The 12,792-nt window shown below is 41.7% G+C and overlaps 1 protein-coding gene across 4 annotated transcripts in view; it reads left to right on the top strand.

The window, feature by feature from the left end:
- ALPK1 (alpha kinase 1) overlaps positions 1-12,196 on the top strand; it is a 51,428-nt gene extending 39,232 nt beyond the window's left edge. For all 4 annotated transcript variants that reach the window (XM_085309195.1, XM_085309204.1, XM_085309186.1 and 1 more), the window contains exons 6-14: positions 1,454-1,540; positions 2,271-2,347; positions 3,940-4,035; positions 4,611-4,715; positions 5,160-7,239; positions 8,021-8,174; positions 9,716-9,878; positions 10,681-10,867; positions 11,479-12,196. In XM_085309195.1, the coding sequence (XP_085165321.1) occupies positions 1,454-1,540; positions 2,271-2,347; positions 3,940-4,035; positions 4,611-4,715; positions 5,160-7,239; positions 8,021-8,174; positions 9,716-9,878; positions 10,681-10,867; positions 11,479-11,675 (3,146 nt within the window). In that variant the 3' untranslated portion in view covers positions 11,676-12,196. The remainder of the gene's footprint in view (positions 1-1,453; positions 1,541-2,270; positions 2,348-3,939; positions 4,036-4,610; positions 4,716-5,159; positions 7,240-8,020; positions 8,175-9,715; positions 9,879-10,680; positions 10,868-11,478) is intronic.
- The last annotated feature ends 596 nt before the right edge of the window (positions 12,197-12,792 follow it).

Here is a 12,792-nt window from a genome sequence, read left to right as displayed (position 1 = left end):
TTGTGGAAACTGAAACTTTCTGTTTTAAGACTTCCATAATTCATGCTTGTATGTCTTTGCTTGAGTGGAAACATATTTTGCATTAATGGTCTCCCTACCAATTTCTCTACCTTAAGAGTTTTAAAATGTAAACCAATTTCAAGAAGTTGACAAATATTGAAAACAAAGACCAAAAAAGAAACCCAAAACCCAAACACTGTTAATGAGATGCGTATCCTCCAAAATCACACTGTCCTTGTGAGCTAAACAGATACTTTATTCTAAGCCTGTACACAGACTACAATGTAATTATTTAGTATCTTTTAGAGGTAAAGAAAAAAAGAGAGCAAGTCCTGCCTCTTACAGCACTTTCTTCTAGTGCTAGATAGACATGCAAAACTGCACAAGGAGCAACATTCCTGATTGCTTGATGATATTTTTAGAAACTATATATTTTGCTTCACTAATCCACCTTCATTTTCCCTCATCAATTCATTAATTGTGTCAGACATCCAAAATCATTATTTAATTACGATCCTTCAGACAATATATATTTTAGGTTTTTATCTCTGTTGTGTGTCTTTTATTAGCCTTCAGGAATTATTTAGCCAGTACATTCAGGTTTCTCTGCAGCCGTGACAATTAGGAGATTTAGGAAAACTGTTCTGGTTTATCTTGATTTGTTTTTAATTTGAAAGTGAGATTCTCTTACATTTATGTAAGACAGCTTTAAACAAAATACYGGATATCAATGTTAAAGTAATACTGGCTGTGAGGAACGCTACATTTCATTTCTCATGGGGTTATACTGTTCTTTTAAGGTTATTTGCATAATATTCAGTGATAACACTTGTTTATTTAACATTGGACATGCATTATTGAACAGATGCTTCATACTGAGAACTGCAGTGAAATATTTGTATTAGGAAAAYTTAGTGGCTTTATTTCATACTACATTGAGATGTTCAAGTACAGGTTTGACACCATATGACTTGATTTGTATAACTAATTATTTTCTGTTAGAATGAAAACTCTTATTTTAATATATATAATATGCTGATATCTGAAAAGAAAGTGCATTGTACTAATGGTTAAAAATTATTTTATTGTGCTCTCAGTGTCTACTGATGATAACAAAGATATTCCCATATTAATTCTTTTGACTGATTTTTAATATATCTCTGTATAATGTTTATATGAAATGACTTTTTGTTACCATACAGAAGAGAGGCATCTTTTATTTTTGTGTTGTTCTATGTTCTGTATAGCTGTGATTCAAGCTGCTTGCTTCTGTAACTGTCATGTTGTCTTAATGTAATCTTACTGTTGTCATCTGTCTGCCTCTAACACCTGTGTCAAACCTGCTGAATTCARTGAAAAAATTCCTACTGATTTATTGGTGTTTAGGTAACCCTTGGAGGTCTAAGATGACAAAACACTTCTCGTACTCCACTAAATTTTTAGTGCTTTTCAGGTACGTGGCGATATGCTAAGGAAAGTGATAGGACTCTTGTTCAGTCGGTCTGTTTACAAATCAGAGGACAGATTCTTCAAAAGCTGGGTAAGGCTCTTTTCTGCAAAGGACWGTTGAAGATTTTTGCTATTTTTCTTTCTTTGTAGTCAACACTGAAAATGATATGCATGTCATATGTCAAAGTTTTAGCTTACGTAAAACTTCTGCCTGATGTCCGTAACACAGCTGCAGAAGATGAGTTGTACACATCTGTTTGAGGAAAGAAGGACCTAGTGCCATTTACCAAGAAACCACATTTTAGAAATCATCAATTCTTTTTTTTTAACCAATCAGACCAGTCAGAGAATGTTTTCAAATGTTATACCATATTTTTCTGTGCTATTCTGTGTTTGCTAATACTTCTCCCAAATTTCTGTTCCCAAAGGCACTTACCTTTGGGCTCACCATAGGTACSCTGCAATTGTTTCTTCTGTCAATACAAGAAATTCTCTAACTTTGAGCATGCCGGACTTATGTGTTCAGGGCTTGGTACTTGTGACCTGCAACCTTAATTTTATGCTGTTCTTTTAGCGTAACATTTCATTTTCAGTGACTGTTGAGCTGAGGTCTTTTATGAACATAAAATGTGTGTTTATGGACAGCCAAAAGCTGAAGTAAACTAATAAATGTTCTCTCTCACTAAAGCAAAAARTGCCATGATATGGTTTTATACTGTTCTGAGGGCTCCTAATTYAAGGAGGTATAAAATAAACTTAGCTTACTGAAAGCTATCTGTAGCAGTTATCTGTTTAGTGACTATTTTTCTGCTTTATTTCAGGGATGTGGTATGAGGCAGCAGAATTGATCTGGGCTTCAGTTGTGGGATATTTCAAACTTCCTCAACCAGATAAAAAGGTAGGTGACAGGCAGGATGTCCTTTTCATTCTAGGTATCCTTGCCAGCCTAAAAATCATTCCAGATTACCTTTTTTTTGCTTCAGTCATATCTTTTAGAAATATTGTTTCAACTGTTAAGCCTCTCAGACAATGTTAACATTCAGGACGRATATTCCAGCTGAACTCTGTATCATACACTGTTTCTGCATGCATACAGACACTTACTGGTACCTTCCTTCCAGCAGAGGAGCAAAAGTGATAGTTTTCATTAAGCAGAACATACCAAAGTGAACAGTCACCTGGGACGTCRAAGGTCCCTCTGACAAGAACAAATTAGTCCCAGAATGCAGCCATGGTTATTTTTCAGGACTAAGGCTAATTTTTTCCTGGTAGTCACACCTCTGACTGTTGGAGTATCCACAAGCTGCACTATGCTGTCTTTGGTGGGTGATGGATATTCCCTAGCACTGTAGTACATGAACACCTTACAAYGTCTAATGCCTCTATGTTGAGCACCCTCGTGAGGCAAGGTCTCACTAATTTTCTCATTGCAGATGAAGCAACAGTCGCACAGCGTGTCTCTAAGTGGGAAAGYGAACCTATGTCTGCCAAGCTCCAGGGTCATGCTTTAGGAAGTTTTGTAACTGTACCCTAGTATAGGATATACCACAAAAACAGTCTTGTCAGCTCTCCCCTACTTTAAAGCTTGACTTTAATCTCAGAATATTTCTGTGAGAGCAAAGATGTGAAATGAATTTTATAGAGAGCATACAGATACTTCCTAGCTTGCTTAACTGTTCAGCAGGGCAAGCCCTTAGCTATCATGTATAAATCAGATGCTCTGGAAAGAGAGAATTTGCTAGTTCATGGATCTACATCTTACATATTCATGTCTTATTTTTTAATTGATTCTGTAAAATCAATTGCAATTACAGATTACAAAAAAAATTATAAACCAAAGTTTTAAATTGTTAACATTGGGAACTCTTAACTTTTGCCAAATTTTGTTTATTTGTTTTGAAATAGAATAATAAGCTAGGAAGGTGTTTTGTCAACAAAAGTGGCTTGTTTTCCAAGGCTACATGTGATCAGCTTTATTACTTTTACTATTTGTCTACACATCTTCACCTTGGACTTTTTAGAAAGATTGGGACGTACTAGTGAGTTTTTAAACACTACTTTTGGCTTTCTACAGTCCTTTCTGCAAAACAGTAGAAACAAATTTGAGTCTGTTTTCCGATGTGACTAGCCAGGGCTTAATGCAGGTTTCAGTAATCCCACAACAGTGCACTTCATCACAAACAACACATTGGAAAAACAGCTAAGGAAAATGCCATGCTGTTCAAGTTTCTGTTCAAACCTAGAGGTATTGTTAGTCTGGATARCTGCCATTCATGAAGTCTCACATATTTCACCAAGCTATTTTCTGCAAGCTAAATTAATAAAAGCCAACCAAGATGACCCCTCTGAATTTCTTAGCAGTACTTCTCTTCATTGAATCTTTTATTTATTTATTTATGATGAGTCCTACGTATCATCTAACATATTATGAGCACTAAAAATCAAAATACAGAGGAAAAGTCCTACCTTACTCTTCCTTTTCTTTTTCAGGGAATTGCTACTTCCTTGGGTATTTTGGCAGACATCTTTGCTTCCATGAATGAGAAAGATTATATCCGTTTTAAAACCAACGCTGAGATAGACCTTGTAAGATTTGGCATTTGTCCGAAGATTCTTCAGCTGAGTTGTCTGTAGTTGTCCCAAATTTATGCACACTTGGTCTGTTCTCCAGCTCTTCTGCTGTGCTGAGAGACTGAAGAAAGCTCCATTGYTCCATTGGGAAAAGTTCATTAGCAAATACATGGGAAAAACTTTGCTTCAGAATAAAGAAATATTAAGAATATTTGTAGAGTATGTGTGCATGTGTGTGCATGCTTGCATTAGCATAAAATGTAATACAAATATATTTATTATTTAATAGAAAAATTATAGCATGTTTATAGAGCCAAAATGTGACACGTGTGTAGTGCAGCTGAGTAAAAATATTCATGCAGAACAGAAAAATCACACAGACCTGGTTGTTGTTGTGTAAGATTTGACATCTCAAAAGATGTGTAGGCCTCAGAGAGMTTAGAGAACCTAAAATCCCACCGGACTCAGGTGACCAAATACCAGTCTGTCTCCCTCCAGTCTAATAGGGTTGCTTACCTGGTAGAGTCTCTAATTTGAAAAGAGAGCCTTTAAGCTGAGATTTCCCCTCTTGCTTTTTTTATTTTTACCAGCGCCTTCTTGGAGAGTTCAGGCATCGCTTATTATCAGCTGCGGAGGCCTGCAAGCTAGCAGCAGCCTACAGCCAATATACCCCACTCTTTGTGCTCACAGCAGTGGTAAGTTTGATTCCTCCTCATTCTGAAAGTGTCATCTGCATAAGAGAAGAGTCCAGGTTATTAAACTTGGATCTAGATCCAGCTTTCAGACGTTGCATTGTTCAGAATGTTCTTATCTGTGTTGTGCATATCATGCTACACGTAATAGTAAACTCCAATCTGAAGCTAAACAGAGAAAGATGGGTAGAAAGCAGCATATGTCTACAGAGTGAGGACTAGCTTTCAAGCCCACTAAGTAGTGCCACTTCTACTGTAACTCTAAATACATTTAACAGGAAAACAAGTAAGATTATTTCCTGCTGGAAATGCAGCAGCAGGCAGCCCAAGCCACCATTTGCCTCAGACTGTATGAAGGAAAGAAATAGATTTTTTTCTTCTTTTTTTTATTTGCAACAGAGGTCCAGGTTTATCATTCCCTGATCTTAAGTCTTTCCTCCCTGCCAGAACATCCGTGGAACATGTTTGCTGTCCTACAGTCACTCCAAGGACTGTCCCCCAGAGAGGAGAAGGTTCTACCTGTCTGAAGCAAAGGAATCCTTTGAGATTGGCCTCCTCACCAAAAATGAAAGCAGTCCTGTCACTAGCAAGCAGGAGCTCCATAGTTTTATTAAAGCTGCTTTCTGCCTCACAACAGTGCATCGATGGCTCTATGGGGAGAGCGAGAAGCTCTCTGAGGTGAGTCAACTGTGTAAAGAAGCCATGGGAAAACTGTATGCTTACAGCACTTCAGTTATAGAAGATGAAGACAAGGGAACACTTGCCAAAGAAATCATGTCTCTGATCACATCCATTAAGAAGGACTTGCAAGTGGAAAGCTTCCCTAATTCTGATGCCAGGTCTTACGTTCCAGAGAGTTATAAAGGTGCAATGGAAAAAACTGTCCTTCAAGGAGAAGCAAACTTTGAGAAAATCCTTGCAGTGCATTCACAGCATCATCAGTCAGTGTGTGAAGTATTTGAAAATACTTGCAGGATTCATAGAACCACACTAGGAGAAACCAAAATGGGAGTTTGCGTCACAACCTTAAAAACAGAAACAGAAAACATAGACACTGTGTGTACCACTGAAGAAACAGCCTGTAAGGGGAAAGACACTGCCAAAAGATGTACTGCATCAGAGGCCAGAAGTAGCTCAGAGAGACTCAGTGGCCAAACAAGAAATAAACAGATCAGTTCTGACCTGACAAAAAGCTCCTTTGAGAAGATCGAACCGTTAGAAAGAGTGATGAATGACAAAAACAGTGTTTTCAGCAGATGGGAGAACAGGAGTCCAAGTACTTCTTCGGAGACCTCTTGGTGCAACCTGTCAAAATCACGTTCCTCTTCCAGCTGGGAGGAACTAAACTACACTAGCAGCACAGAGCCACCCAGGGAAGGGCAGCAGCAGGGAAAGGGCTCAGCCGGGGAGCAGTGCGGCACAACCGAATCTGAGCAAAACGCTCCAGCCGGTAGCTTGCGCCCACCGTTTCGCAGAGCTCTGCATCCTTCTCCTCGAGAGCCTCSGCAGAGCTGTTCGGGGTCTCCTCAGCCTTCCCTGGAGGCAGAGGCGCCCCTCGGCGGGAAGCTCGGGGAGAAGCCGGCAGCTGGCGGGGAGCAGCTGCTGGAGGGACACCCTGGGAGGACCGCGAGGGAGGTGGGCATGAAGGGCTTGGCGAGTAAGGCGGCTCCTTCCCTCCCCAGGCCTGCCGGGCCGGGGAGTGAGGCGGCCGCCGCCTCGTCCTCCTCCTCCTCCTCCTCCTCCTCCTGGGAGGAGCTGGAGCCGCGGGGCGGGCCGGGGCGGGCCGGGCCCGGCTGCAGCACCGCGGACAGCGGCCGCGGTGGGGGCGCCTGGGCCAGGCCGGGGGGCCCGGGGGGCGCCGGGGGCCCGGGGGGCGGCCGGGCCGGCCCCGGGGCAGAGAGCGCCGAGGAGCCGCCAGCCGGAGCGCGGCGCCACGCACGATGGGCTGCCTCGGCGGCAGGCGCCCGGGACTCCTCCGTGCGAGAGCGGCTGAGAAGATGTGCGCCAGGGGTGGGGAGCGGGTCTCTCAAAATGCTCGAGGTTGACCCCCAAGCAGAAACAGTAGATGACACTGACTCTGATTTCGTAACTACTGGTAACTTCACCTACCGTTATCCTACTGAAGCCGTTCCAGAGCGTCGGCTCGCTCCCACCACGCCAACAGCTTTGCCCTCAGTGGGAAGGATGTCCATAACTGACCACTTTGACTGTGCCACTACTGAGGAAGATGAAGAAAAGTCTCAGAATATGGTGAGCAGGATGCAACAGTCTGGCTCACCTCTAAGTCCRTGTCATGAAGCAGCCCAGATGTCCAAGAGTTCCCCTGAAAGCGTGCATCCATTTCTGAACCCGAGGGGAAGTGGATTTGTCTTCGTGCCTGGGAGAATCAAGGAAGAAGTCCTTGATGCTCGATTTCTGAAGGATGATGATTACTCAAGGCTTCTGTCAGGCGTACAGCATAGCTGGCTTGTCCAGAGACTGTTGCCTACAGGAATTTTTAAGGCCAAACAGCTCCACAAAGCGTACTGTAAGTTTTCRCACAGCAACAGGCATTTCCACATAGCAGAACAGTCTTGACTCATGCTTTTTAATGTAATTTTTTAATCATCATTTATTAGGACTCTTCAAATATTTTTGTTGTTTTTACACGAGTATTTTAGCAATAATAGAAGAACATTCCCCTCAGCCATTTTCTCCTACTCCTTACCCATTTACCTGTCAGTCACATCTTCCCTTGAGCCATCTCGCTGCCTCCTTGGGCCCTCCTGCAGCATCCCACCCCATAATAGGTAACTCAGGCTGCTTGCTTCCCTGTGCCAGTCCATCAAGCCTTTCTCTGCCTTTTTATCTGAGTCTCTAGTTTTGCACCCATATGGAGTCCACATTTCACCACTGTAAGTTATACATCTGAGATAATGGTTATTAARCTAATCATTAATAACATCTTATTTGCCATATACAGGCATATGATCAATAATATACAGACATATGATCAATATGCTAAGAAATACACAAGTCAGGAGCACTATAGGATGCCTCAGTGGGTTCATTAAGTATAACCTCCCTTGGGACTTCATCTCATCTTGCATGTTTTAGCCGTTTTAGATTTTTTTCTGCCCTTGATTATATAATATCCTATTCGGCACCTCAGTATCTGTTAGTATGTATTTTATAGCCCAGCACTTTGCTTTCAGAGGAGCCTGGATATCTTAGCTCCTAGGCACTCATGTTTCATCCCTCTGCGCAGGTACAGAACAGTCCTGTAAAAGACCTTGTGCATTCTACCTGTGATATTTTTCTTGTTGTAGCTGCACTTCTTTTGAAATACTCAAAGAAATCAGGCCTCTGGACAGGGCAGGAAACAGCTGTATTTATTGGGGACTACCTGAACGTGGCAAAGGAAGGCAAACAGAGGACTGCGTTTTGGATACACTTCCTGCATCAAGAGGAAAGCCTGGGAAGGTATTTTTCAAACCAGTTTCTGATACAAAATGTTTATCCATGCTAATTCTGTGCAAGTATGAACGAAAACTATCTGTAAAATTTGACTGCTAGCTGCAGTTTAGTTAATCCAGTGCCTTGTTGCGCAGTAGCCTTTGTCAAGTGCTTTCAGAAGATAGTACAAGTTTGTACTAAGAGAGCTACAGAAAATACAGTCACCTTGGGAGAAGATTTTTCCTTTACTTTAGCTTGCGCTAGGTTAGATTTTGACTGATATTCTGAAGCAAGAATGTTTTATGGCTTTTCCAAACCTCTCAGATGTTTTGTCAATCTTAACTATGCTAGTTCTTCCCATCACCCTATTTATCTCTCTACTTTTGTTTTTTTCAGAACAACGAGCTACTTCATTATTTTCTTCTGACAGCTGTGTTAGTGTCCATTTTCTCATTACATCTTTTAGGCCTGACTTCACTTTCATCCATGCTGGGATAATTGCATGGGAGCTTAAGTGAAACCTCCGTTTATTTGACCTCTGGCTTTGTATTAGAGAATTCCTGTTTCTGATATTGCCACACATTCAAACAAGGCATCCTTAGTTTATTTTAAACTTGTTCTTTAAGAGAATATTGCCCAAATTAACAGCAATTAACCTGACAGAGATTTCAGAGTAGGCTTCTTCATAAAACAAACCCCTCTAATCCTACTCACGGATAGGAGATATAGCAATTAGCCCTATTTAGCAAATGCCTTACTCAGGAGAGCACAAGCACAGGGTATCTCACAGTCCGAACAAACTCTTTGCTTACCTTTGTCTTCCCGCGTAGACACCACAGTTAGCTCTGGTCATAGTCGCACAATGGCAGCTCCACACCAGCTCCAGTCTGAAAGTAGGTTAGCCTGGTGGTCTGAGTTAGGAAGAGGATCATGAGAGGCACACCGCCCTAGCTCGCAGAGAGCACAACTGTGCCAAGTGTCTGGCTTCCCCGCTAGGATTGCTCCACTGGCAACGAGCTTGTTCATAACAGAGCGAAGGAGCAACGCTACCTATATGAAGAATAGGCACTTCAAGTGCGTTCCTTTAATTTTTAGCAGTGGATTTATGAAATGGATGCATTTGTTGTCAAGCAGGTTTAAGACYATCATCTATTTGATTCATTTAGGCCCCTGCACCAGGGAAGCCCTGCTTCTTGCTTATCACAAATTTTGGATTGTTATAGGAGGTAACTTATGAATTAGTATGGATTAAGAACAGTATTTTAAGCACTTCTGAATCAAGTCTCCCTTCAGAATCGGGAAGAGTTGTCATCTTTAAACATTCCCAGTGTTATGAAACCCCATCCTAGCATTTAGTTAATCTTTACAGCATTTTATGCCTATAAGAGATACGAAAGAAAAAAACACAGTTTTAATCACTGACACTTTAAATGGCACTGCCAACAGCCGGCTTTGCCTATGAACAACCAAGCTGTGCCTTGTAGCGATGTTTCTGCATCACCAGCAGGGCTTCGCAATCGCAGTCTGATGCACATCTAGCTACACCAAACATTTGTCTGTTTGTTCAGGTATGTTGGCAAAGAATATAAGGAAGAAAAGGGGCTGCTTCATCATTTCAGTGACGTGGAACGACAAATGACTGCACAGTACTACGTGACGGAGTTCAACAAAAGGCTGTATGAGCAAAAAATCCCCACACAAATCTTTTATATCCCTTCGGCAGTACTCCTGGTAGGAGCTCTCTTCTGAACAGTACAAAGGAATTGATGTAAAAAGGGTTGTAAAATCAAATTTGATTTAAAATACCAATACTTAGGCCACCTCTAGCTGGCACATTATAATTCATGTGATCTTACCGGGTAAATGCATTGGCTCATTTCAGGATGTAAGACATCTACATGCAGAGCTGTGTCTTCTCCMGCTAAAGCAGACATAGGTAGACAGGATGCACTTCCCAGCATGGAAAAATTGGATCCAATACTCATACACAGCTTACTTAAAATATTCATTATATACCTTTTAGGCTTATATTTCACATTTAATTTTTTATGTTTTTCAAATACAGAGAGCTAAGCAGTTCCTCTCTCCCTACATGGTACAGGGCAGAATTAACTGTTTCAACATTGGTATATACACAGTAGCATGGTGTGCATATTACTGTATCTGCTGGGCAGTCTGGCACTAGATCTGACTTACGCTACTGGCTAAGAAGACCTAATGAGAGCTTGGCATCAGTACTCAGATCTTTCAACTACTGTTTATTTGCACACTTAAGATGGAACAGGTGCAAGTTTACCCAAGGGTAATSTTTTCAGCTTTCTACCTTGGTCTTTAGACATAGTTCCTTGAAACGTGTTTCCTGTTTGCTGAAGAACCAACATGTTTTTTGAGTTGGCGGTAGAATATGTACACTTTTTCCATCCATTTTTGAAGGAAAGCTCTAGGAGGAAAAAACAAAAATTCAGTTAGTTGGGATTTAGCAGCCTTGTTTTCCCGTCTCTGCTTGGATGACTAGCATTAAAACTCTTTTCAGATACTGGAAGACAGAACTATAAAAGGATGTGTGAGTGTGGAGCCCTACATCCTTGGGGAGTTTGTGAAGCTGTCTAATAACACAAAGGTAGTAAAGAACGAGTACAAAGCCACACAGTACGGGCTGGCCTACGGCCATTTCTGCTACGAATTCTCCAATGGGACAGAAGTTGTTGTCGATCTGCAAGGTTTGTATTRCAGGGAGTTTCATGTATTGCATAGCCTCTCACATTCCAGAATATGCTATATAAAGGGAATATCCTCTCCAAATGACACAAAGTGAAGGAGATGCGTGCAGGTATGCTCTCGGCTTGTGCAGTGCTCTTGCTCTCCACTATAATACAGCAGTAGCGCACGAGCCGTGTGCTCCCTACGGTATCACGCCTTCATGCCGTGGAGTAATCTGCACACATTTAGAACAAAGCCAGCCTACAAAGATGCTTCCTGTATAGCCATCTAAAGGAGACCCATTAAAAGAGACAGCAGTTTCTGTCACCCTCACACCTTCCTAAAATTGGCAGGCCTGAACAAAGTGCCCTATTCAGCTAGCRGAGACCTGAGCTCTCTTTAGTTAAGAAGCAAGGATATAACCATACAAATTCATCCTTTGTCACATGGTTTTGTTGCTATGTGATACACACACCTTAAATATTCATCGTGTACCTTTTAGGGATTTATCCTGCTCTCGCAGACATAGCTGTAACCTGGGAGTCACTGAACTGGCATTAGCAGAGCATGGGGTACAATAGTACAAAGACTCTGCTGTTTTTGATATCAGCATGTATCCTTTCTTCTGCAGGTTGGGTGACAGGTAATGGAAAAGGCCTCATTTACCTCACAGACCCCCAGATTCATTCACTTAATCGCAAAGATGTTTCACACACCAACTTCGGGAAGAGGGGAATTTATTACTTCTTCAATAATCAACACGTGGAGTGCAATGAAATCTGTCATCGCCTTTCTTTAACAAGGCCCTCAATAGAGCCACCAGTGTAGACTCACGCAAGATGGTCTAACAGAAAATGACCCATAAGACGGACAGGATTTTATACTGCGCACATTCAGGAATGCATTGACTCTGTTGGAACAGAGCCACTGAAGCAATACCCATGTGAATCCAGTCAGTTGTTACCCAAAAAAGTTTGGAAAAGTTTTGGAAAAGTTCTGATCTTTGCATCCAGGCTTGTCGTGCCGTGTGACCATCTTGCGTACCATCCAAGCTGTGTGTTGTTACAGCCATCTATAAGAATTAAAGAGTGTAAGAGGGGTAAGACCACAGCCTCCAAAATTCAGAGCTTAGTAAGGGGTGTACTGCAGGACTGTATATGCTGCTAATCCATCGCAGATTCAGTAAGGGCAGTAGGCACCATCTGCTCTTTGGAAATGGAATATGAAACAGAATAAGACAGAAGCAGAGAGCTGTATTTCAACCATTTTGGTTTAACTGTAYTTGTAAAATTCTTACCAACTTGTGTAAATGCTTCAGGGAACAAAAGGTAGTGTACTGGTTTACCAAAAAAAAAAAAATAGTAAAACATAGTTTCTTCCAGAGGGATGTGTGTGTGTGTGTGTTTATAGGTACATATGTGAACGCCACAATGTCTGAACAGAAGGAAATATGGTATTAACTGTAACAGCCAAGAAAACTACTGCCTTAGAGAAAAAAGTACTGTTCTTGAACCAAGAGATGCTTTACAAGGATGATCAAGAATCACTGGGTTTAACAAACTCTCGGAAGACTTCTCTGGGAGTAGACTACAGGCAGCATATCTCTTCTGCCCTTAATGAAAGTGAGTGCAATAGATTTGGTGACTCTGATTCCTGCAGCTAATCTGATGGGGAATAAATGTAGCCACTTGCACAAAGGAGCAGTTTGTGGAAGAGGGCAGTGTCCAGTGGACGTTAGAGCTGTTACGGAGCAGAGCCTTGGTGCTGCTTTTAATTCCAACCGGATGGGCAAAGTAATCACCTTTGGTCTAACCTAGAGCAACTTAATTCGAGCCTTTGTAATGCAGCTCTACAGAGCTAATAGGTRGATGGTGTTCAAGAGCAAGAGGAGACTTTGCTCGGCCAGGTCACCGACAAGGCTGGRAAGGCGCAGAGAGACAGAGAC

The sequence above is a fragment of the Rhea americana genome, unplaced genomic scaffold (genome assembly GCF_003343005.1).
Source record: "Rhea americana isolate MKP2758 unplaced genomic scaffold, rheAme1 scaffold_106, whole genome shotgun sequence".
Taxonomy (NCBI): Eukaryota; Metazoa; Chordata; class Aves; order Rheiformes; family Rheidae; genus Rhea; species Rhea americana.
The sequence above is the reverse complement of the archived record's forward strand: the minus strand, read 5'-3'. Positions and strand labels throughout refer to the sequence as shown.